General features: G+C 42.9%; 9 protein-coding genes across 9 annotated transcripts; 2 read left to right on the forward strand and 7 right to left on the reverse strand.

Annotated features, from left to right (window-relative positions):
- Nucleotides 1–328: 328 nt before the first annotated feature.
- Nucleotides 329–748, reverse strand: EAE98_012274 (uncharacterized protein; the record flags this gene model as incomplete). Its single annotated transcript, XM_038959899.1, has 1 exon — nt 329–748. One exon carries the CDS (start codon nt 746–748, stop codon nt 329–331), a length of 420 nt encoding a protein of 139 aa, XP_038803740.1.
- Nucleotides 749–4,533: 3,785 nt separating this feature from the next.
- On the forward strand, nt 4,534–7,554 carry EAE98_012275 (uncharacterized protein; the record flags this gene model as incomplete). The annotated part of the gene is made up of 9 exons (XM_038959900.1): nt 4,534–4,834; nt 4,888–5,025; nt 5,077–5,178; nt 5,263–5,395; nt 5,443–5,579; nt 5,630–5,687; nt 5,736–6,186; nt 6,246–7,232; nt 7,330–7,554. The coding sequence occupies 9 exons, from the start codon at nt 4,534–4,536 to the stop codon at nt 7,552–7,554; spliced, it is 2,532 nt and encodes an 843-aa protein (XP_038803741.1).
- Nucleotides 7,555–8,074: 520 nt separating this feature from the next.
- EAE98_012276 (uncharacterized protein) lies at nt 8,075–9,409 on the reverse strand (the record flags this gene model as incomplete). The annotated part of the gene is made up of 2 exons (XM_038959901.1): nt 8,075–9,263; nt 9,336–9,409. The coding sequence occupies 2 exons, from the start codon at nt 9,407–9,409 to the stop codon at nt 8,075–8,077; spliced, it is 1,263 nt and encodes a 420-aa protein (XP_038803742.1).
- Nucleotides 9,410–10,038: 629 nt separating this feature from the next.
- On the reverse strand, nt 10,039–12,338 carry EAE98_012277 (uncharacterized protein; the record flags this gene model as incomplete). The annotated part of the gene is made up of 3 exons (XM_038959902.1): nt 10,039–10,440; nt 10,495–12,168; nt 12,222–12,338. 3 exons carry the CDS (start codon nt 12,336–12,338, stop codon nt 10,039–10,041), a joined length of 2,193 nt encoding a protein of 730 aa, XP_038803743.1.
- A 993-nt stretch (nt 12,339–13,331) lies between these two features.
- Nucleotides 13,332–14,633, reverse strand: EAE98_012278 (uncharacterized protein; the record flags this gene model as incomplete). The annotated part of the gene is made up of 2 exons (XM_038959903.1): nt 13,332–14,405; nt 14,469–14,633. The coding sequence occupies 2 exons, from the start codon at nt 14,631–14,633 to the stop codon at nt 13,332–13,334; spliced, it is 1,239 nt and encodes a 412-aa protein (XP_038803744.1).
- Nucleotides 14,634–15,912: 1,279 nt separating this feature from the next.
- On the reverse strand, nt 15,913–16,929 carry EAE98_012279 (uncharacterized protein; the record flags this gene model as incomplete). Its single annotated transcript, XM_038959904.1, has 1 exon — nt 15,913–16,929. One exon carries the CDS (start codon nt 16,927–16,929, stop codon nt 15,913–15,915), a length of 1,017 nt encoding a protein of 338 aa, XP_038803745.1.
- Nucleotides 16,930–17,798: 869 nt separating this feature from the next.
- Nucleotides 17,799–18,635, reverse strand: EAE98_012280 (uncharacterized protein; the record flags this gene model as incomplete). The annotated part of the gene is made up of 1 exon (XM_038959905.1): nt 17,799–18,635. One exon carries the CDS (start codon nt 18,633–18,635, stop codon nt 17,799–17,801), a length of 837 nt encoding a protein of 278 aa, XP_038803746.1.
- A 505-nt stretch (nt 18,636–19,140) lies between these two features.
- EAE98_012281 (uncharacterized protein) lies at nt 19,141–20,888 on the reverse strand. The gene is made up of 5 exons (XM_038959906.1): nt 20,574–20,888; nt 20,072–20,519; nt 19,504–20,006; nt 19,345–19,410; nt 19,141–19,294 (listed from the first exon to the last, which is right to left on the reverse strand). The coding sequence occupies exons 1-4, from the start codon at nt 20,745–20,747 to the stop codon at nt 19,387–19,389; spliced, it is 1,149 nt and encodes a 382-aa protein (XP_038803747.1). The 5' UTR covers nt 20,748–20,888; the 3' UTR covers nt 19,141–19,294; nt 19,345–19,386.
- A 726-nt stretch (nt 20,889–21,614) lies between these two features.
- Nucleotides 21,615–23,777, forward strand: EAE98_012282 (uncharacterized protein). The gene is made up of 3 exons (XM_038959907.1): nt 21,615–22,272; nt 22,327–22,413; nt 22,525–23,777. The coding sequence occupies exons 1-3, from the start codon at nt 22,064–22,066 to the stop codon at nt 23,303–23,305; spliced, it is 1,077 nt and encodes a 358-aa protein (XP_038803748.1). The 5' UTR covers nt 21,615–22,063; the 3' UTR covers nt 23,306–23,777.
- Nucleotides 23,778–23,806: the final 29 nt, after the last annotated feature.

A 23,806-nucleotide genomic window follows, 5' to 3' on the forward strand; every position in this document is an offset into this window, starting at 1 on the left:
TCAATTTATTTATTATCAATACTGTATTTAAAAATATTAGAAAAAGCCATGAGCGAGACTAGCTAGCTCTGCTACCGATCCATCCCTTTATAACAAATTTCCTGGGACGTTCTCTCATCTCTCCCCACAAATCCCGTTCTTCCTACCTAGCATTCGCATCGCAGCTATGAGTCCATGGACTGATGAGTTGAGTCTCCGGATACGGTGGGAGAAGGTCTCCCATCGAGTGGATAACCAGATGTACAATATGATGATGCCGTGCACTTGTATTTACATCTCCCTGGGGATTCCATTTATCCCCCAATCCCCAATCCTCAATCCCCACTCTTCAACCATCAAGCTCCTTATCCATCTGAATCTCATACCACTCCTCCCTCCCATCCTCTCCCCCATCTTCACTCCCAAATCTCATCCCATCCTCCCGATTATCATCTCCATCCCTCCCCGCACAATGTAACCACCTACTCTCCTCCGCAACCCCCAATCTCCTTCCCTGCCTCATCTCCTCTCCCTCAAAATCCCATCCCTTCGCCATCTCCCCTTTCGTCGTCCATTCGTTTTCTTCTTCTTCTTTTGCCTCAGCATCTCCTTTCTCTAAATCCCAATCCCATCTTCGTTTTGATTTTCTCTTTTTATCTCCTCTCACATTCCCATCTCTAACCATCTTCCCTTGCGTCCCTCGAACTCCCTCTACCTGCCCTGCACGCGCGAGATCAAAAGCCTCGAAGTGAGATATCCGTTTCGCCATATTGCGTTTCCAAAAACGGAAAATACGGGTTCGGAGATAGAGGTAGAGGAAGCAGGGGATGTAGAGAAGGAAGATGAAAAAGAGGGTGAGGAGGAGGGTGGTTATGGGGAAGGAGAGGATGGGGTAGGAGGCGAGGGATGTGGTGTTCATGGTTTGGAGGGTGGTTGTTTGGGTTGGGTTGGGTTGGGTTGTGTTGTGTTGAGAAGTTGAATAATGGGGTTGTTTGGAATGGTTTGTGAAGCTATCCGGATAGATGGTGTAAAGATGTGTGATCGATCGAGTGATGTGCGCAGGAGTAACTATGCTCAGAGAAAAATAATGGTTTGGATGTTGTAGTCCTAATGTGCGCTCAAAATACACAAAGAGTAGTGAGTTAGATGTTGTGGACAGAGGAGCTGAAGAAACGCAAGTTTGATATGATGGTATTATGGTATGATGGCATATGTATTAGTCAAACAATGAAGTCGGTTGTAATAGAATGCATACTACAACCGTAAAGCTAATGAATACCTAGGTACGGCGAACTTGTTGCTGATCAGTCTGCATATTGTAGAAATTGGTGACGATGTATTCACTTGCTGAATAACCGTATGCATTCATCTCATGTACGATTATGGTAGTCATTTGCCTTGGAATGTATTTGCCAAGAGAATTGTATATTCACGGGAATGTTATTCATTAGGCAGCATGAGATAGGTAGATAGAACGTCAAGTACTATGCCGTAGCAGTACCTAGGTAAGTGATCGGGGAAAAGAACTTTATGAAGTGATTACCTCGCCAATTTCAAGAACATCAAGTAATCAACTCCTGTTAAATTCAGATATGCAACAAAATTTATTATTAGAAGTTATTTAAGTCCATCCATGTAAATCTTTGGCAACTCAGATATGCAACAAACGCTGAGTAGAGCTCACCTGATTCCATCTATTTAACTCTCGGGCAGCTCAGATATGCAACAAATCCCGAGTAGAATTAATCTAAGTCTTTCTATTTAACTCTCGGGCCAGCAAGATGTGCAACAAAACGCAAAAGAATGCATTCAATTAACTGTCGGGAAATTCAGATATGCAACAAAACTTGAAAAAGACCTGTATAAGATATTAAAGGAGATGAGAGCATCGTACTTTGAGGGGAACCTCGGGGTATAGAGTTTCGGTTGGAGTAAACATTCACCCATTTTTCGAAACCGAAACACAACTATTCACCAGTCGGACTTGGATACAGACTGTATTTGTAATGGAAGGAGTGAATGCTGCATCTAAACATTTGTGACCATTTATGTGGGCACTTGCGTTGGTTGTATAGAGGTAAGTAAGTATTTCGATGCTATGGTCACTTTTCAAACTCCCGAAACATTTATGTGTTTGGTAGAATTAAGACGGCCTTGGGAAATACGAGGAGAAACTATCCACTTGATAAACTGTAGTGATCACGAAGGCAGTCTGAAATGCTTTAGATGCCAAGAATATGAGGAGGAGAAGATATTGTCAGCGAGAGTGAATTGGAACTTGCTGCCGACGAAGTGAGGAGAAGGTCTGAATTGATCGAAGAAAGTATCTTCAAAAGTCCAAAAACTACATGATCGATTTCTTGCCGGTGTTATCTGAGATTTTCACAGTTCTTATCGATTTCTCGTGTATCAATATAGAGATACATACATGTGTAGATGTAGGCAAGAATACTCATCGGGTTCTCTATCAGCCTATTCTCCTCACAAAGTATTAAGTATTGCTGCAACTTTGCTGCAATGATCTCTCGATGGGTGATTCACAAGATGATGTAATTCACGACAGACGAGACAATCCATTCTTTGCTGTTAGATGAATTCGAAGGCAGTTAGTTAGTTCAACGTCTAATCCGTAAATGGGTGGGGCAAAAGAGCAAGAAACCTTTCATCTGTTCGCAAAACGAAATAGCGGGGTGGAATTCCATCAAGAAAAAAGTACAAAAATCAATTGTCCTTGGAGAGACTCGAACTCTCGACCTTTGGATGGCTAAAGTGACTGTTGACAATCACCTCATATAGGAATATGAGACCAACGCTCTAACCAACTGAGCCACAAAGACTTGTTATCGATATTAGATACATGTAGATGCTTGATACTGCTCTATATTGAAAGCAAAGTGGGGTGTTAAGAGTTTTCTTTTCTTTTTCTTGTTTGTGTGGTTCACTGCACCCTGCATGAGTCGGGTTACATTCCGGCGGGGGTTGCTCCGCATGGAAAGATCTCACAACTAAAGCTGTTTGATTGCTCGGGTGTGTCTCCGCCAATCAACTTTCAGACGACTTTCTGGTTGTCCGAAGGCTTGAGTGTTGGCATTTTGTTCTATTAACCGGATGCCGTAGTCTCGAGGCGTGATGTGATGCCATGAACTCTCAAGCTGGAAACCGTTGAAGGGCAAAAGAGGTTGAGGGTCGATATTAGGTATGGCTTTGCCGCCCCACCCATTTCGATGTAACTTCGAAATGTAGAACATCAAAATATCTCTCTTAAGTTTACTCATTAATATCATCAACAGCATTATGATTTGGGCATGAAGAAACGAAAACCTATGATTGCAAGGCATGGCTTCCTATCGATTCATTTTTCTTCGAGAGAATGTAAGAAAATATCTCAAAATCAATTGTTACAAGCCAGAGGCATATTTTACCCTTCATTTTCATTACTAAGCGAGCAATTCTATCCCCTACGTCTAAATGCCGAAGTAATATCATTATTCTATCTTGATCTCCTAGGAGCCTACCTAGGTAGTATTTTAAGTACTAAAAGCATCCGGTTCCTTGACACGATTAAGCTCTAAGATACCGTGGACAGGTTAGGTAGTTGGCAAATCAAAGTCATCACTGATTGGCATGCCGTCTTTTGTTTTCCTCACGTGTTTCAATCTTGACCAGTTATTTGGTTCCATGAACGGCTCAATACCGGTTCACATTCTGTCATCTTAATATCCGCGCCTCCAAACGCTCGCCGCTGCGCCGTTCGTTCTTGGCCTCAACAGTACGACACATGACTTAGGGAAAGTTTCCTTTTCTCGTGATGGTCATGGGAGAATACCCAAGATGAACTCAAATGAAATGACCAACCATATCTGCGGTACTTTACCCGATGCCAACCCTGCCTAACTTTGCATGTATTGGATGCACAAACACAAATGACCATCAAATTTGTATCACTACCCCGCCAAGTGAGGGGAATTCGATTCACTATTCGGAACCATGATACCTTGCAATACCTAGGTAAGAACAACTCGTCCCAAGTGTTCGTCGGTCACACTCTCGGACCGATTGTATATGCATGTCGAGTGTTCTTGTTGGTGCACATTCGGAGCAGCTCGTCGCTCGAGCCATTCATATAGATAGGAACAAAGTCATTCCTAGCCTCCGAAGCTAGACCCCAGTAACCCCAGACTTTTGGGTCCCGCCATCGGGTATATACAAGGAAATTTTACTTTAATTTGATAATCTGGGGAAGAGCTATGTGAGTTCATAGTCTTCCAATTTGACACGGAAACGTGCAGATGAAGCTATAGCTAGTTTAGATTACCCGAGCCATATGCATGATGCCGTGTGAAATTACCACGCTGCACGAAAGTCCAATTACGATATGATTCATATGCGGAGGAGATTTTTTATTACCCTCAGTATTCACTATGACCCTCGTAATTTCCCTCTCAGCTCAATGCAAATCCCTACCATTTTTCTCTTAAAGAGGAAGGAGGGACCCCAGAATTTTCTATTTTCTCTCTTTCATCTCCAGAAAGCTCTCGAGCAATTGCTACGAAAATGAAGCTCTTAGTATTGTTTACATCAGCTGTATTCTTTGCAACCTCTGCGTTTGCTCAAAACGATGGAGATTTCTCTCCTCCTAGTTATCCATCTCCATGGATGAATGGCAATGGTGATTGGGCAGATGCATACGCCAAAGCAAAAAAATTTGTTAGCCAGCTCACTCTCCTTGAGAAAGTTAACCTTACCACCGGTGTTGGTTGGGAAGGTGAATCTTGTGTAGGAAATACTGGTACAATTCCACGATTGGGTTTCCCGGGACTTTGCCTCCAAGATTCTCCTCTCGGCATTCGATTTAGTCAGTTCCCTTGCAACATGAAGACTATATAATGACTGACGCGTGATGACTAGCTGATCAGAATTCTGCGTTCCCTGCTGGAATTAATGCTGCTGCAACATGGAGTTATGACTTGATTAATGCTCGAGGTATTGCTATGGGCCAGGAACATCGGGGAAAGGGTATCGATGTTCAATTGGGCCCTGTAGCTGGTAAGCAATTTGCCATATTATTCAATGCTGGATCTAATCAGTCTGGAATAGGTCCAATTGGAAGAGTACCGGCAGGTGGAAGGAATTGGGAAGGTTTCAGCCCAGACCCTGTTCTTACAGGAGTTAGTATGATGGCAACAATTGAAGGAATTCGTAAGACTGCTTATCCCTTTTAACAACTTTCTGTCTTCAAAATTTCACATACGAGGATGAATGCTAACAATTTCTCTCTTGCAGAGGATGCTGGAGTCGTCGCTTGCGCTAAACATTTTATTATGAATGAGCAAGAACATTTCAGGGAGCCTGGCCCCGGAAATGCTGCATTATCCGCAAATGTGGATGATAAGACCATGCACGAACTTTATTTATGGTGAGTGTCAAATATATCATCTCGGGATGTAGTTAATGATTGTACAGGCCATTCGCAGATGCTGTTCGCGCAGGTGCCGGTGCCGTCATGTGTTCCTACAATCGTATTAATCAAAGTTATGGATCAGAGAATAGTTGGACCCTTAATTACTTGTTGAAAAATGAATTGGACTTTCAAGGTTTTGGTATGTACTTAGAATTGTTGACATAAGTATAGGCTAATAGCATTTACTAGTTGTGAGTGATTGGTGGGCACAGCATTCTGGAGTTGCTAGTGCATTGGCCGGGCTTGAGTAAGTTTTCTCATCTTCACAGAAGGAATCTGAGCTAATTTTACTTAGTATGACCATGGCTGGAGATCAAAATCTTGCTTCAGGTAACACTTACTGGGGAACTCATCTGACCAACGCCGTATTAAATGGAACCATTCCTCAATGGCGTCTTGATGATATGGTTGTTCGAATCATGTCCGCATACTATAAAGTTGGCAGAGATACAGCCAAAGTTCCAGTGAACTTCAATTCTTGGAATCTCAGTACCTATGGTTATCAACATCCCCTGGCTAACGAAGACTTCACCCAAATTAACCAACATGTCAATGTGCAAGGTGATCATGCCCCACTCATTCGCGAAATTGGTGCAAAGTCGACCGTTCTATTGAAGAACACGAAAGGTGCATTGCCATTGAAAAATCCAAAGACCTTGGCTATTATTGGAGAAGATGCCCATGATAACCCAGGTGGCCCAAACGCTTGTGGAGATCGAGGTTGTAATATTGGCACGCTTGCAATGGTATGCTCCCCATTCAGAACCTGATTGATGAAATCCACTAACCGTGTTTCTTACTTTAGGGTTGGGGTTCTGGCACTGCAAACTTTCCTTATTTGATATCTCCAGTCACAGCATTGAAAGCCAAGGCAGGAGAAGGATATGGTCATAGTTCGACCATCGTTAGAAACGTCAGCGACAATTACGATTTCGCCGTTATCACTGCAGCTGCAACAGGTGCTGATGTAGCACTAGTCTTCGCCAATGCAAATGGTGGAGAAGCTTTTATTACAGTCGACGGCAACCAAGGAGACAGAAATAATCTCACATTATGGGGTAATGGAGATGCTGTTATTGATCTTGTTGCATCTATCAACAAAAACACGATTATTGTCCTCCACACAATCGGACCCGTTATTATTGAGGCATACAAGAATCATCCCAATGTAACTGCCATCCTGTGGGCTGGTTTACCTGGTCAAGAATCCGGAAACTCAATTACAGACGTCTTATACGGTGAAGTTAACCCACAAGCAAAGTCCATCTTCACATGGGGAAAGTCTCGTGAAGATTGGGGTGTAGATGTCGATTACACCATCTCCTCTCCGGATCCACAACAGAACTACAAGGAAGGTGTATTCATTGACTATCGTCACTTCGACGCCAAGAATATCGAGCCATCCTACGAATTCGGTTTCGGTCTTTCATATACCACGTTCTCATACTCTGACTTGCGCATTCAAAGCAAGCATGCTCGCCCTTACACACCCACCAAAGGACAAACATCATCAGCTCCAACATTTGGTAAAATCAATTACAATGCATCAGCTGCCCAATTCCCACCAGGATTCCACAAGGTTCCTCTTTATGTGTATCCTTATCTTGATGGTCCTGTGGTCGCAAATCAAAGCGATCAAGCTCCTCCTCATTCAAAGGATAGCACCCCACAACCTCTTCTCGCTGCTGGTGGTGAACCGGGTGGCAATCCTGGTTTGTATGATGTGCTTTATACCGTTACTGCTACAATCAAGAACACAGGCAAGATTGCTGGAACCGAAATTCCCCAACTTGTAAGCTCCCCGCTACTTTCTCTTCCTCCCTCCCCCCCTATCCCCTCCCCTCCCATACCACCACACAACTACACAACCCACTAACCCCACCACCTAGTACATATCCCTCGGCGGACCCACCGACCCCAAAATCGTTCTCCGCGGCTTCGACGACATGGAGCTCGAACCCCACGAATCCGATACCTTCAGATACGGCATCACGAGACGTGATATCAGTAACTGGGATCCGGTAACCCAAAATTGGTTTATTAGCGAGTATCCCAAGACGGTGTATGTAGGAAGCTCGAGTAGAAACTTGGTGCTTAATGGAACGTTGCAGTAAGGCTGAGAGGGGTATTCGAGAGGTAGGGTGTTGAGTGCTTGGTCCATGGCGGTGAAGAGTAGTATGCAGAAAGATTCATACGTACATGAATTAATTTACTTGATACTTGCAACTTTTAGGGATGATGAACGATATGGTGAAGATATCATGTGCGCTTGTAATTATATGTGGTGACAAATGAGTCATTTCTTGAGCTTTGAGTGAAGCATGGAAAGTCTATTGAACTCTTGAGCCTGTCTGCATAAGCATCAGTAATACAAAAAAATCGTGATTCAGCAGATCCCATGCACCATCCAGTTTTCTCCAGTCCACTGTGCAACATTTTTTCGACAGGAGAGAAATCTATGGAAATTTCCAACGCTGTTGTTGTTTTCTATTTACTAGCTCTAACAATTACTATTGAGGCGAACGTCAAACATGAATCCCTCTGAAGATCTCATCATAAACCTAGTTCATAACTCGCTGGCCTAAACAGGCGTCCTAACAACCAAACACACATTATTTTGCCTTTTCTCTGCTTCTAAGGTCTTTCCGTCCTGCGTCCCTCTACAGCTCGACGATTTCTTTCTCGCAAAACATGGCGTATCCATGGCAAAAAGCTAAAAAGAAACCAAACCCAAAGCAAATTGAATAATCCATCTCGCACTATGTTATTGACATTCCGGAAGCGCGCAATGAAAGCTTGTGTCCTGTCATAAACAACTTCATACTCATCGCCCACTTCCACCGCACGCATAGCTTCGCTCCTTCTCTCTTTACGGAGTCCTTCATTCATACTTTCATAGTCGAGGTTGCGATATCTCGCCGTAGACTCCAAAAAGGATTTTCTCAGATACTGGTAGCCGAGGAGGAGTACTTCTTTTGCCGCAACGAGGCATTGATTGTAAATTCCTGGTACTAATTGAGCCTTCTTTATCACAGCTGCTTCCATATACCGATAGCAGGTGGAAAACACTCCTGCCGCCAAACCAGGGCACTGAAGAACAATGCCTGGTATTAACTGAGCATTCGTTGACACGGCTGGTATCTGTATGATCAACACAAGCAGCAATAAAAGAGCTGCATGAGTCCATCTGAGACGGGCACATAGATTTCCTACCATCTCTTTGAATATGGGAATGTATTCCGTAGAAATAAACCTGACTCTCCTTTTCCATCCCAAATGGAATTTTTCATCTCCTTTATAAACCTCTATTTTATCGCCGAACTTGTTTACTATGTTGGTCTTCATAGCTCTCAAGTTGAAAGGCATGTTACACCATGCCGAGAGATAGATAGTGCATTCTCTGAGTTGACAATTTGGAGCAATGTTCGGGATTTCAGTGATACTTTGTGCCTCTCTGGGTCTGTGAAGTTTGACTCCGTATCCCAAGCCTGCAATAGAACCACGGTATAGATAATAGAAAGCGATGAGAAGGAAAATTGACGATGTTTCGACGGCAAGATAAAGAAGTTTACCAGGACCGACGAGTTGAAAGAACGTAATGTAAGGTTTCAAGATGTACTCGTATAAAATCGAAAAGATGGATTTCATCAACCACAAAAGATTCGATGGACTCGTGAGGAGAGATGATTGCATTAATACCATGAAGCCGAGCACCATCGTAAGAATTTGTGAAATCTCAAATGGAAGTGGAGACATTGTACTCTCGATACTGAGTGAGGCAACCGTTTCCGCAATTTCTTTATTGCTGAATTCTGAGGGGTCACTTTGATGAATGGTTAGCATGAGGAATGTCTTAGTCACGATTAATTCTATTCTGAGAGCAATGAAAACATACCAGACAGCCTGCTCAGCCAGTCCCATGAAGACAGCCCAGAAGCCAGGCTTGGGGCACTGAGTCAGTTCAGCCATCGTGTAGCTTAGACTTGACGTTCGAGTTGATTAAGCTGTGAAGACTATTTTGAACAGGAATGAATTAAACAATATTATTCTACCCAAAGTTATTGTGGATGGTTGAAATGAGAAGATTTAATTAATTGTTGTTCACGAGATTAAGCAGAAGAGGACTTGAATTTTGATATGTATTTTTTTGGGAGAAGGTGATTCCTTCCATTTTATGCTATTTAGATACATGTATGTATATGTATCATTCCTGCCGCTGTGTAAAAACTAAAGCAAAAAGCAAGAGCAAAGAAATAACAAAAGTGAGGGGCAAGAAGAATCAACCATTCCTGCCTTATGCGAACTGAGGGCCATCAGGAAAGAATTTTCTCACAGATATTATATGGCCATGCTACCAGCCTTCCTTGTAGTGACTACACAAGCTCGCGATGTCCCAAATACCTCCACCACTTTTCAATAATCATCCCTTTATCCCCAAAATGCCCCCATGTCTTAATACAATTACAAGATCCCAAGTCATCCCGAAGTGATTTGCCATAACTTTTCATTAATCTTGCGACCCATAGCCCATACCTAGCCCCCACAATCAAGCCTGCGACATCTTCTCAACCTGAACTCCCATGTCGTCAATAGAGTTCCTATTTTGGGCTACTTCGGTTATTCTGCCATTCACTCCATTGACTTCGTAGCATTCGCTCCCTTCTAAGTCTAGCGGGTGCTGAACCATTGCGCCTAGTGGCAGCGAATCTCGAAGCATATGATCTGATTCTCGAAGCCGGAGCACTTGAAGGGCTTGGGTTTTGCTGCTGTGGCGAAGGTGGAGTATAATCGCGGACAGGGAAGCCGCCATCATTGACATCATGCTCGAAATATTCTTGTCCATCATCAGCCTGCGTGTGTTGGCGTCGTCCATCTGGGTCATAGTACACGCCATCGTGACCAACATATCCAGTAGCTGGCTCTTCCCACATTTCGTCATCAGAGGAATCATCCGGTGTGGGTTCAAAAACAAGTGAAGGTGCCGGGCTACCACGAGGGATCTGTATTTAATTTAGTAACAATTCTTGGCAATAGTTAAGTAATGGTGAACCTACCGTGTTTATTGAGCGAACACGCTTTCTGCTGTGTTCCTCTTCACGTTCATCATCTTCTTCGTATGTGCCGAAAGTGCGCTTGCGGCCATACTCGTCATCGGATTCTTCATTCTCGTCGAAGTCCTGGATCATGTGCTTTGTAGCACGGCGATCTGATGAGGCTTCTTGGAAGAGATTATTGACTGTCTCGGCCCACCTCTCCAATGCAGCCTCGTTTCTTCCTGTCTGCATGGTCTCATCTATGGTATCTTTCTTTTTCTTCTCAAAGTCTAGATCCAACTTCTTTCTGGCCCATGCTTTCTTGATTGGATCGCTAGAATGTAAGGGGTACATGCGGCCTGGATCTTCAGCGTATTCCATAAAATTGACGTAGCTGTGTTGTTTTACCTGTTGATTTGGAATGATAGGGACTGCAGCATCTAGAGGGTGGGTAGGTAAAGGATTTGCTAGCTGTTGGACAACTTGTGTGTTGTCAGCAGCATGTTCCTGTCCTTCGAAAATGTTGGCTCCAGTAGCGATAGGCTCTTCTTGGCCATTGGGTGTCATGAAGTTAGACTGATCCTGAGGCAGATTTGTATCTGGCTCTGGAATCTCCTGCTGTTGGAAATCGACTGACTGCTCTACTTCAGCAATCTCTCCTTCTTCGATCACTTCAGCTTGACCATTTGAGATGGTATCATCGCCGCTTTTCTCAGCGTTGTCCACGAGATTTGAACTTTTCTGGTGTTGAGAATTCCATGCTTGGCTTGCTTGAGGAACGTTTGTTTTGTGGACGGCCTCTTGTTGGCCATCTGCGATTGCAGATGGGTCAATTTCCCCAGAATCCGTCACGAGCTCCGTATTTCCTTGGTTCTGGAAATCATGTGGTTGTTGAGCTTGAGCAAGGTTTTCTTCTGCACTCACTTGCTCTTGCCCATTTGGAGCTGCAACATCATCGGATTGCCCCAAAACTGCACTGGGCTGTACAACATTCTGGACGCCGTGGTTCACTCGTTGCTGATACATCATTTGATATGCGTCAGCTAAAACACTAGTCGTCGTATGATAGTCGTATGGAGTATCTTCGGGTGCCTGCTGGGCTCTCGCGAGTGCATACTCAAGTTGTCGGATTCGGTTGGCCTGTTCATTGACCAGATTCTTCGTCTTATCGTGGAAGTACTCAAGTTGCTTTTGTCTAAGCATTGTCCAGCGAACATGTTCTTCAACGACCAGCTTGTGAGGGACTGCAGCCAGCGAGCTTTGTCTTGAATGCCATTTATCCATGATGGCACCTCCATCCAGTTTGAGTTCTCTAAATTCAACCAAGTACTCTCTGTTCAGGAGTTTCTGAGTTCTCGCAATTTCGTTCAGGCGTCTGACATACAATGCTCTCTCCTTCATGACAGCTTCACGTGTACGCATCTCCGAAGGATCATGTGCGCGGTTGATGACTTTCTCATAGAGAGCCATAACACGTCTATATTTGCTGTCTTCCTGCCTCATCTTTGTCTCGTGATATTCTTGTAATTCGGTGAGTAAATCCTCAACCATCGCAAGCGTTTCATACTCAGGATCATCCTCGTCATAGGGAGCTGGTTCCTGAGCATTGAAATTTTGGATTTCATCTCGCAGGGAAATTGCTGGAAGATCTGGATAATAGTTTTTCTCTGGATCGGCAAGATATGGATGTGGTTCCTGTGAAGCAGTTAGAAAAAGCGATATGTTTCTGGGAGTGAGGGCGAACTTACGATGTATTTAAGCTCTTGGTTCTCCAAGGCGTCCTCGAATATCTCCTCGGCAGCATCGAAGAATATATCTTCAACAGTTTGTGAGGCGGCGTCTCTTGGTCGAGAAGAAGTAGACATTGTGATAATCGATGTATTTATAGTTAATGATGTAGTAGATCCGATAAGTATCTTGTTAGATATTGTAAAGAAATGATGTGTTGGAGTCTTGGAATTGTAAGTTAAACTCTCTCTGTTATCAAGTCAAATCGATGTCAAGAAACTTATTGTAAAGAATCAGAGTCAAACTGGCGCGAAGAAATGCTTTTAAGTTAGATGAAAGATCATATTTCAGTACGCTCTCATATAGTACAGCGACGCTGGCTGTTTGTGAGTGATTAGCGACAATGAAAATGCCGTATTATTCAACACGGTCAATTTGAGAATCATTCTATTTGCCTTTCGAGCATACGGCGAGGCTTCGTACTGGTTGAGCTTGATCATGGTGGCGGGTAGCCATATGATTCACCACTTTTGCTTCAACAGCAGTCGGAGTTTTTATTGACACGGTTGTAGATAATGTTGATGATTGGGACAGGTGTATGGTAGAATGAGAGAACTGAGCAACAACGAACGAATGAAAGAGGATTGATATCGAAGATGAACTTTGAGATATATATCAAGAAAGACACCTGTGGTTGGATTTGCGGAAACCCTTGAACTGCCAAGTGGGACTTATTCGCATCCGAATTCTGAGAACGACAAAGGTCGCTGAAGTAGTTTTGTATCTCCAGTCCACCTCACAGGTCTGTATATATATTGAAGTGTCTCAAAAGCTCTCTGTATCACATTTTGAAACCATGCGCTAATTCATGATGGGATATTTTCTCGAAGACGAAAAGTAATCGGCATAGTGCCTTAATCCAAAATCATGCTTGTTAATATGAAGTTTGATGGCAGAATTAAGTACATCGCAGGTCTGACTATGGCAACCATGAAGGAAATAAGATCTTGAAAGAATTGGTCGTGGTATCAATGTAAAGGAGTACAACTAATCATATAATATTCTTGAACATTGTATCTATCTGCCATCAAGGAAATACACCAATCATGTGAGTCATTAGTCATACACCACTAATGGCGACGCGCACGTTTCGCTGCTCTCTCTTCCATCTCACGATCCTCATACTCTTCGAGTCTACGCTTAAAAACTGAAGGCTCCCATGCTCCATCCATCCTGTTGAATACCTCTCCTTGTCTTGCATGCATCTCCAGCACATCACTCCAGTTTATTTGATCACTCAACCTCATTTTGAGCAGATCAACTCCATGATTCAAATAATCTGCCCGAGCTCTCGCCTCAACTAGATCTCTTTTCACCAATGTCATTTCTTCTCTTTCCCTACCCAGATTACTCAGCAAAGCACTGCAGTTCTCTCTCGCAATATTCCGTTGACGTCTTTCGAGGATAATCGCTTCACGGTGAGCCCTGAGATGGGCTTGAAGATTTCGAACTCGAATTCTTTCATCGTTTCGTTGTTTGATCGCACGATTCATGGTCTGATTTTGTTCTCCCAATACACCCTCTCTCACTCTTCGAAGATGCTTATAAGCTTCTTGAAAGTGATCCATGCGGGTCTCAAGTAACTCATTGTCGGCCTGAAGATAAACCAATCTGCCTTCCAGTTCCGCCTTCTCTCCCAGTAAATTTTGGAGACGATTTTGTGTCTCTGAGTTGTTCGCCCGCATCTGTTGTTCGGCCAATTCTGCTTCGAGTTCCCTGCGATCCTTCTGCCATTCCTGTGAGATTGCTCGCGCTTCCTTCGCAAGCTTTGAGAAGGTGTCGGTGTATTCGGTTTCAAGACGTTCCTTTGCCCGAGAACATTCATTAATTCTCTCCAGTACCAAATCTTTCTTTCTCTTGTAATCAGAACCAGTATAAATATTTTCTGGCTCGTATAAGGCTTCTGTGATAGCCCAAAGCTTTTTGAGCGTCATACTAATAATGTGGTCTTCTAACTGGATATCGCGTTCATGATCCTCATGTAACTTCGAAAGTTTTGCGCGAATAGCCTGAAGTTGAATGTATTCCGGAGCATCATGACGGAGATTTTCGTCTGTAACAAAGATGATGATGTCGTCGTTAAGAAGGGCTGTAGGTAGTACAGGCCAATAATTCCATTCTGGATCGTTGACAAATCTATTGGTCTTTGCCTCTGTTAGAAAGGATGCCTTTCATAGAGGTAAGATCAAATTAATCAGATTACTCACAGCCAAACCGATACCACAATTATGGTTCTCGAGAGCATCAAAATATTCTTCGATTTCTTCTTGTGGTAAGTCGGCGGGAGCATCGTACCATGTATCTTCGTCACCGAAAATGTGATCGGGGTGGTAGGGAGATTTTAGCATGTCGGAAAAGGTTGAGGAAGCCATCGTAGAGATTACCAAATTGTTCTGGATGTAGGAAGTTTCTCGCAGAGATGGTCGTGGGTAATCAAATCAAAAAGGTTGTAGTCGGGCACAAGAATTATTTGGCCAGCGATACTATACCAAGTTCCAGAATTCAATTTAGCGTGGTTTAGATTTATAGCGATTCGCTTAACCAATAAGAAATCAAGAGCAATTCCATTACGGGCTAGCGTGGTTTGGCTCGCGTATTTTCAGGAGGACTGTTGAGAGTGAACGGGCACAGCGCATGGACCATTGAGTGAAGTTAGAGAAAAAAATGAAATTTGCTTTCTTCAAGATCAAAGATTAATTAACTATTCTTGCAGAATAGATGACAAAGAAAAATCCCAATAGTGGCAGATTAGATGTCAGCCTCGTATACCGAGAAATTTTGCAAGCGGTGAAATAGTATTTGCATTTATGTTGCTTTGGTATGAAGCAGGTATACCACTAATATGGATATTTTCTTGTGAGAAAGATATGTACTTGTAGATCCGTGGTTGCAAGTATTCATATATCATGAGATTGTTTGCTTGTTTAATGCATCGAACTACAGCAAACGTGAAAATCCTACAAATAACTGAGTAGAACCCAAATTGTTTGCGCCAGAAGTGGGAGAGATTGCGGTGAGTAGAATGATGTTCTATGAGATTTGCTTCTATCGTCGCTATACTTAGGATAATTGAACTTGTGGTATCATATTTACCAAATATTTACTTTCCAGCTCATGAATGATCATTGAAGTGAGACATAGGCACATAGTTATCATGAAACTTCAGAATATCACTGCATTGCCTCAAAATATGCTGATATCATCGAAATATCATTCTATCTATGATCTACATTACTTATATTCATGACATGAGACTTAGAACGGTCTGGAATTACGTGAGTGAAGAAAAGAAACATCTATTACGAAGGAAAGAATATGAAAGAAAGGAAATATCATTCTCTGTGCCAACACATGAACGGCCACACCTAAGTGCTTCCATATGTTAGGATAGCCTGCCAAAAAGCCATCAGGTGATCATATATCCTTCTCAAGTATGAATTTTCCAAAGAAAGAAGGTGAGACATGCGCCAATCACACTGCAGCTTATCGACAAGATGACAAAATCTCGTTCCTCCACTTAATGAACACTATCATGGCCTATCGTATTCAAGGGAGAAACAGGGTACAGTCTACTAGTAGTCCAATCAGTTCACTTATTTCACAAACACTAAAATCAAAAGACTCACACCAAGTGCACACAAGCACCCAGAATCAGAATTCCAACTCTCGTTGCTCTGCTTCAGAATTTCTTTGCAAATCTCTCCAGTATGGAATGCACACTTTGTAATCGCGCATGCCAGAGCATCTTCCGCAAGGAGTCTGACGATCGCAGTTCTTTTTCATTTGCACACACGAGGCACAGCGAGGAGGTTGCTTGGGTCCAAAACGCGATCTGGCAGAGGATGAAGACGCCGTCTTGGCACGTTTGGGAGGAGGCATTGATGGACTGGAAAGCGATGGCTCTAATGAACCGCCAACCAGGTTACCGGTTGTGTCAACATTTTGTTCTGGTACAGTATTGCGTATGGATAGATTATGAAACATCTGCTCGGTATCAGGTGGTGGCATTGAGGTACGTTTGTTGTTCTTGTTAAGACTTGGTACCCACTTCTTTGAGTGAGCCTTGCGCTTATGGAGTCGAAGTTCTTCCTGGCCTTGTACTTTCGATTCCTCCTTTGGCGGAGAAGGCGGCATTTGGTAACCCATTTCTACAAAGTAATTGGTCATAGTCGTATCTATTGAGAGAGCATCTACTGCTTGGTGCCAGTGTTCCTCATCTTCTGCCTCCTGTTCCGCGGTGAGTTGAGGAGAATCAGTCCCACCATCTTCACTATAGTCTCTATCTTTATCGTCATCAACATCAACATCCATAGCCATCTCCCCATCCATTTTAGCACTCATGCCATTGTTGACATTAATATTTCTAGCACTTCTTCTGAGTACCGTCGGTACTAATGGCACACCCCTATGTAGTTTCTCAAGTTGTTCGTTGAAGCTGGTGAACGAATCACGAATAAACTGAATATTCTCCTCGGCGATCACTGTCGGATATTTCTGACTGACTAACTGCTCAAGGAATTCACCTCGACGATATTCTGTCTTGGCTTGATTGGCTGCAGAGGATGCGGTGAGGGACTGAAACTGGGGTACCACATCAGATAGTCTGTGTATGGCGTTGCTGGGTTCGTCTGTCGGCTGAACAGGCGCACGGCGGGAGGATTGCTTCATTTTAAGGAAGGAGGGGTAATATGCGCTTATTCGCTTTTCGATAGGCCCCTGGGCAAGGTTCGATTTGTGGCACAAGAATATGACTGACCGCAGCCTTGTGAAATAGCAAAGGTGCGAAAGCGCGTTGTTGTGATTGTTGTTGTGAATGTTTTTTTCGGCAGTTATTTAAGTTACCTAGTTCGACGCGTTGAATATATTCACTTTCAAATTAAATTTTGTGGGAACATTGAAATTACCTCAATACAGTAAAAGACGAAAGAGAAAAAGAATATTATCAAGCAGAAATGACTTTCTCGTGTCTTCTGATACAGCAATATATGCTTTGTGAATAAAACAGTGTATTTCCTTGGATAGTGTACATAACGTGATCAGGTATCAAGTAGATTTGGTGATAGCCTCGTTGATATCGTCTGATGCACGCCGATGAAATGGTTTCAATGTCGGCAGAACCACTTGGATTTAGTTTATAGAACATTATCATGTCGCGTGATGAGATTCAACATCCGAATGCTCGCTTTTGCGCTATCTGGGCCAGAATCCATGATTGACTATAAAAAGAAAAAGTTTCACGTAGGCCTCGAGATTCCTAACTGACTTTTATGTATCAATATAACGTCAGAAGTCTTTGCACCGAATCAAGATTTAGAAGTGAGTCTTAAGAAGTCGTGATCAGAAGTTCATAGCTTGAAAGTACTAAACTAGTGTCGCTAACCCTTTAACTATAATGACTGTGAGTGCGAGTAACATCAACACTCTTCTTGAAAGAACTTCTGAATTGACCCTCAAAGCACTTTACCAAAGCAAATAAACCCTAGACCATAATTGTGATAGAAAGCATTGGAAGCCGGTATTTCGAGCAACGATCTAGTCTACCTCTTTTTACGAGAAATAGGATCCTCCACATCCTCCATTACACAATTCAATTTTCTCTTGAAGCCTGTTAGTGTCGCCTTTAGCTTCGTGTTCTCATCAATCAAGGTCTTATGTTCGTTCTCGAAGCTCTCGGTTTGATGGTCCAAATTCTCTAGAGCCTCGTCTCTCTCTCTTTTGCATGCCTTCAGTTCGTTCTTCAATGCAACAACACGCTCTCGGTATGTATTGTCTTTCTTCTTGAGAGAGGTCAAGACATTGAGAGCTTTATCTGTGGAGTTGCGTGAAGTCTCTAAACTGTTGGTGATCTCCTCCAGCTTACTCTCATTATCTCTGGCTCGTCCCACCTCCTCTCTCAGTTCTGAAAGCTCAGCCTTATTCTTATCAACGTCGCAGATCAATTCGTTGTTTGTAGCCTTTACTTTCTCATTCTCCGCTAACAATTGCGCAATTCTGAGTTTTGAATCTTCAATCTCTTTCCTGCCATCTTTGTCTTTCGCGGACCATTGTTGCTGACCACTAGAGCCTCCTGCTCCATCTTCTGTGGCAATACACTCGAATACACGTTCGAGAAAGGAGATACATTCTCTGAATTTATCAAAATTTTCATGACAGTCTCTATTTCGTAAAATCCTGCGGATTCGAGATAGCACTTTTTCGATTATGAGTGATTCGTTAGGTGCATTGGGTTGTCTATCATTCTTGATGTTTTGGCCCCCAGTGGCCCCAGTGGCATCTTCTCGAGCTACAATGATTTCCTTATTCAAGGCCTTTTCAATCATTTCGCGCTGGCTTTTGGTGTAGCGTAACTTAATGATGAGGTGATCTGCCGACATGAGGCGGGGTTCGAATTGTTCAATGGACGTGAAAGTCGGTCAATGATAAGAATCTATAGTGAAAAAGTCAATATTTGTCTTAATGAAGTATGATATCTGCTTTACCAACCTGACTGTTAATGTGGGAAATTGAGATTTAAGAGTAGACGAGAGTGTTGTCTAGAAAATCAATCTTTGTATATTCTTTGACTGCAATTCGGGCGAGTATGATTTGTTCGAGAAAGAAATTTAATGGTAGATTAATAAGAGTGAGTTAATAACTCCACGAAGATTTTTATAAAGATTATTTATCTCCTAAAAAAGAAATGGAGAAGATATTTTGAGGATTCTCAGAATGGCGTAAAGTGAATCCGTGTCGTCAAACGCGGGGTCAAGATCAGTCTACATCACATAGATACCTGCAATTGCGCTCTGCACTAGATGAAGAGAGGTTTTATCACATTCACATCAACTATGCGTTTTGACTTTCGAGACTACGTATATGAGCTTTTCCCATTGATGTTATGTAATATTCTGTGGAGAATGCCTTTCCCAGCTGTGACCACGAATCGCAAAAACATATTGACGCAATTCCTAGCAAGTAACGATAATGATTGCTCGACTCCATAGACTTCTGCCTCCAACCCTAAATGATAACCTAGCAGCGCCGTTAAAGAATTCTAGTGAAAATTTAGCATAGGAAGGATCTTGTAATCTCGACATGACTCACTTCAGATAAAAGAGATCAACGAGTTTTCCCCACAGACTAAATCTAATATCCCAAGAGTCCAGAAGACTATTCAGAACACCGAACAAGTTAGTATACTGTAGAGTAGGTCTAAAGCCCATTTCTGAATTGTGCTTGACATGTGCTTGGTTGAAGACTCACCCATGCATCATTGAATGCCCTCAAAATGATTATTTCACATCGTTTTGGCCAACCATTCTCCTCAAAGAAGTTCTGACCAAGGTTGAGCTGCTTCCTAACTCGGCGCTTGATCATGGAAGCTTTGGCTGTTTGTTTATGACTGATGTACATCTGGTTCGTGGTAGTGATTAGAGCTTGTCGAATTTCCTCCATGTCAGGGGCTTGAAATCTTGACATTGGTGCAGTCATAGTGCCATCACTGATAGCCTGCTTGCAGCTCTCCAGACCAGCTGAATCATCAGAATTGAATGGAATTTGGCTGGCGGCCTGCTGAAGTTGAGCTTCCTCTTCAGCTTTTGCCTGAGATTCTGCTGCAGCTTTTGCTTGGGCCTCTGCTTCAAGTTCGGCTTGAACTTTTGCTTCAAATTCTAATTTTTGAGTCGCTGCTATCCGCGCTGCCTCCACAGTTGCCTCTGCTTGCTTCCTTGCCTCTTCTTCTTCGGCTTTCTGACACCGCAAAACAGCTATTATGGTACGAAATCAGAATCAGTCAAGATATGATAGTAAACAAGAATGCTGATATACTCACAAAGTCGCATTTCCTCTTCCATATCTACCGGAGGTCGTGAATTTAAGCTTAGATACTCTTTGCTCACTCGAAAGATCAAGGTCAACTCCCCCGGCTCTCTTGTTACAATCCGCGGTTTTTTGGACCCGTCGAAAAACGAACCCTCGACTATGTGAACAGGAATGGAGATTATGAGCTTTCTTGGCTTCTTCTTAAGGATCCTTGAGCCTCCCATATTGGTAGTATTCGATCTGCTGTCATAAGTATTGGGAAAATCGACAGATGCGCGAGATGGATCGACTGTGGTAAGACGAGATGGTTTAGCCATTCGGGAACGGTGGCACCTGTCATTGCTCAGTTCAAGAGCAGCAAAACAAGCTCGAATCTTATTGAAATCAGAGCTCAGTTCTTGCCAGTGATTGAAGAGATCAACAGATGGAGATTCTGCGCTAAAGTAATCCAACTTGGTCTGAGAAAAAATTAGTATCGCCGTCCCAGAAGTGGAGAGCCCGCACAAACAAACCTGAAAATTTTGAAACTCAACGCAAGACTGTTTGAAAACCCAAATCAACCGTGTAAGCTCTGCATCATCCACTGCTTTCTTTTCCATGCCCTTTAGTATACGAAGTCGCAACCGCCACTGCTCGACAAGCTCATTATATGAAGCTAAAAAAGGGGTAAAGTTGTTCGTGGCCATTATTAAGGATAGGTTGTCCGTCAGGAAGAAATTGAAAAATATTTGCGACAGCGTTCTGGAATCTAAGCTCGGATTTTAAGTTCTATCAAGACGTGCATGATTATATATTCACTTTATCTTTAAAAATCGTTCGATTCCCCGCGCTCTTATGGATTAAGACGACGAGCAACAATTCCATACAATCCAAGGAAGGGAAGGGGCATCATGGAGCCTTGTCAAAATATGGAACTCAGCTTCCACTTCAAAGCATGATTTTTTTATGAGAACGTTATATGAAGTGAACAGTCAATTTAGAGCTAAATCGACTGTGATATTTTGGCATCTTTTCACTATCTTCATGATTCACTGCGCATATGCCACCAGGTTTATCTCAAATATCTCCAAATAACAGCTCGTCGGATATCTCTGACAGTGTGTGACACCCATCAGGCTACCGAAGAACGATCATACTAGGGCTCCGGGATTGTTGTGCACGTTGATGAGAGACAAAATGTAACAACTGCTAAGACATTGAATCTCGAGTTAGTTGAGGGGTCCAACATCTAGACCCATGGAAATACCGGATACCTAGGTAACTTTCTTTTAACAGCAGCGAGCAAATGCAGTGACAAATGAACGGTCGTTTTCTGGTGCTCCAACAAAACTGACGACTCGACGTCTCACAAACCATCAAGATTATGCATGTGACCCTGTTGAGAAAGTAAGATCCACGTGACTCATGCAAGCCTCTCGACATTCTTGTAAGGCTTGGTTTGTCTTCTGCATTCAAGCCGTCGCCCTATTGCAGGGTCTGTCTTCAAAATCATAATTATAAGATACCAGCTTATTCCCACTACCATTTCTCGAAGTTTTGGCACCCGTTTTTCTGTTCATACGCAGAACTTCGTTCACCGATCAAACTCGCTTGCTCGCCTCACTTTTTTTGTGGCTGCTTATTCTCAGAACTTCTCTCCAATAAGATGGAGAGTGACACCCGAAGCCCTGCAGGGCGATCTCTTACTTTGGAATCATTGGATTATTCCAGGTAAGTGGCAAAAAAAAAGACACGCTAATTTTAGGGCTACTTTGGACATGTACTAAATGAGAAAGTGTACGACTTCGGTGCTGCAGCAGACCATAATGCCGAGCTCTTTTGGGGGAAGAATAACGATATTGACGAGCAAGCATATGACTTCGGTGCTGCCGCAGATTATAATACCGATCTTTTGAAGAGAAAGAATAACGAAACTAGTGAGCTAGCGTTACCAGAGTCCTTAGACACTACGCTTCTGAGCACTTCATATGCTGCTACACTTGTACCAGAGCCTCAGGCTTATATGCGGGTCAGCTTCGACTCAGGCGAATGGAAGATTTTTCCGGCAGAACCAAATGTCGAGGTATCGATGGCTGGCTTCATAGATGCTGGTGATCTAAGTGAACAATTTCCCCCAACCCCATTGGTCAATGATGAAAGAATTCCCGGCCAGATAGCCACTGCACCGTCATCTTCACCAAGTCCCCGAGAATTACCAGGAGAAACTCATGGGTAAGCATCAATGACATGTAGAATCGGGATGTTTGCTAAGACATGAAATATCAGATCTCACGACGTTGCTCTAAGAGGGCAAAAGGGCAGACTGAGTTGCGACTACCCAGGGTGCAAAAAGACTTTTCCGCGCAAATATGAGTAAGTAACCTGACTCGTTGCAATAATATCATTCTACGTCTACTCATCGATTCTTCCGATTTTCCTGGCATTACAAAAAGCGAATGTATAGCTAATGAAATGTTGTTCAAGACTCAAGCGACATACCAAGAATATCCACACCCAAAACTTCCAGGTAGTCTGTCCTGTTTACGGCTGTCATCGAACTACGAAGCCGTTTAAAAGAGCAGACAAGTTCATGGAACACTTCCGAAAACATGATAATTCGCGAAGTTATCGGTGCCTAATCGAGAATTGCCAGTCTGCCCCCTTTGAAATCCCAGGCTTGAATGATCATCTGACCAAGGGACACCACATGGACTACGACACCCAGCCAAATCTTGACTTCATACATTATGCAGTCTTTGGAAGTCGCTCCGTTCCATTTTGGCTCTATCGCCTGCGTTTGAGAGGTCGTGATACCTGCCCATTGGCACCAAATGGCTGTACTTGGCGAGTCACAGCTGATGATCAAGAGGACATCCACAAATACAAGATGCAAACACACTTTCTTACTCATGAGCTTTCTGATCGCCGACAAGAGATAGAACATCTAAGAAACCTCTTTAAAGACGCTGGCAATCGATATCTGGACGATGGAACAAAGAATTGCATGTTATGTTCGTTCCAGGCCAGCGGCTACTTCCACCGAGAGGTTCTTTTCGAACACATGGTGAAAGATCACTCTCAAGAAGAACGTGGTTCAGTTCTTGGAGAAACTCGCCAGATCATTGTCAATTTCATATATCTGTGGTATCACTATCCCAGCCTGAAACATTTGAATGTCATAGTACTTGCAAAGGAGTGCAGAAGAGCTGGCCTTGGATTTCTGATGTGGCAACAACGCCTTCTCGGTGGTCTCAAGGACAATTGATTCTCAGCCTGTAATTAATTGACGTGTCATACTCGCAACCAGTATCCATCTTATGCGCGACGGCTGTTTTCTCATGGAAATTTTTCTTGGTTTCGGAATTGCGGAGCTATTCTGGTGCTTCAAGAGTGCCCCGCTGGTCTCTTAATTTTTCCTAGTTTGATCTTCTCTACTATTCAATGACCTTTGTAGTGATTTACCTACATGACATATCACACTTTCCTATGTATCCAGTTTGATTTGTTATTTCGGTTGTTGGATCTACTTTTCTTCGTTCCATAGCAACGAAAGACCAAAAAAATATGTATCCACTTTGTTTACTTATTTCGTTGGACGAATCTATTTTTCTGCGTCTCATAGCAACAAAAGACAAAAAAAAGGGAGGGGTTTCACAAATTCTTGATTTTCTGATTTATCTTTGGACATGCACTCAATGTTAGCTTGATAATACTACATCGTTCATTATTCAAACATTTTTACTCTCAAACTTATGCATTTGCAACA

Source organism: Botrytis deweyae (assembly GCF_014898535.1).
Source record: "Botrytis deweyae strain B1 chromosome Unknown BDEW_062, whole genome shotgun sequence".
NCBI classification, from domain to species: domain Eukaryota; kingdom Fungi; phylum Ascomycota; class Leotiomycetes; order Helotiales; family Sclerotiniaceae; genus Botrytis; species Botrytis deweyae.

Coding starts and splice junctions, on each gene's coding strand:
- EAE98_012282 (XM_038959907.1), top strand. CDS start 22,064: ATGCGGGTCAGCTTCGACTCAGGCGAATGGAAGATTTTTCCGGCAGAA. Junction 22,273..22,326: donor TTACCAGGAGAAACTCATGG/GTAAGCATCAAT, acceptor ATGAAATATCAG/ATCTCACGACGTTGCTCTAA. Junction 22,414..22,524: donor ACTTTTCCGCGCAAATATGA/GTAAGTAACCTG, acceptor ATGTTGTTCAAG/ACTCAAGCGACATACCAAGA.
- EAE98_012281 (XM_038959906.1), bottom strand. CDS start 20,747: ATGGCCACGAACAACTTTACCCCTTTTTTAGCTTCATATAATGAGCTT. Junction 20,007..20,071: donor GGAAGAGGAAATGCGACTTT/GTGAGTATATCA, acceptor GTACCATAATAG/CTGTTTTGCGGTGTCAGAAA. Junction 19,411..19,503: donor GGGCATTCAATGATGCATGG/GTGAGTCTTCAA, acceptor TGTTCTGAATAG/TCTTCTGGACTCTTGGGATA.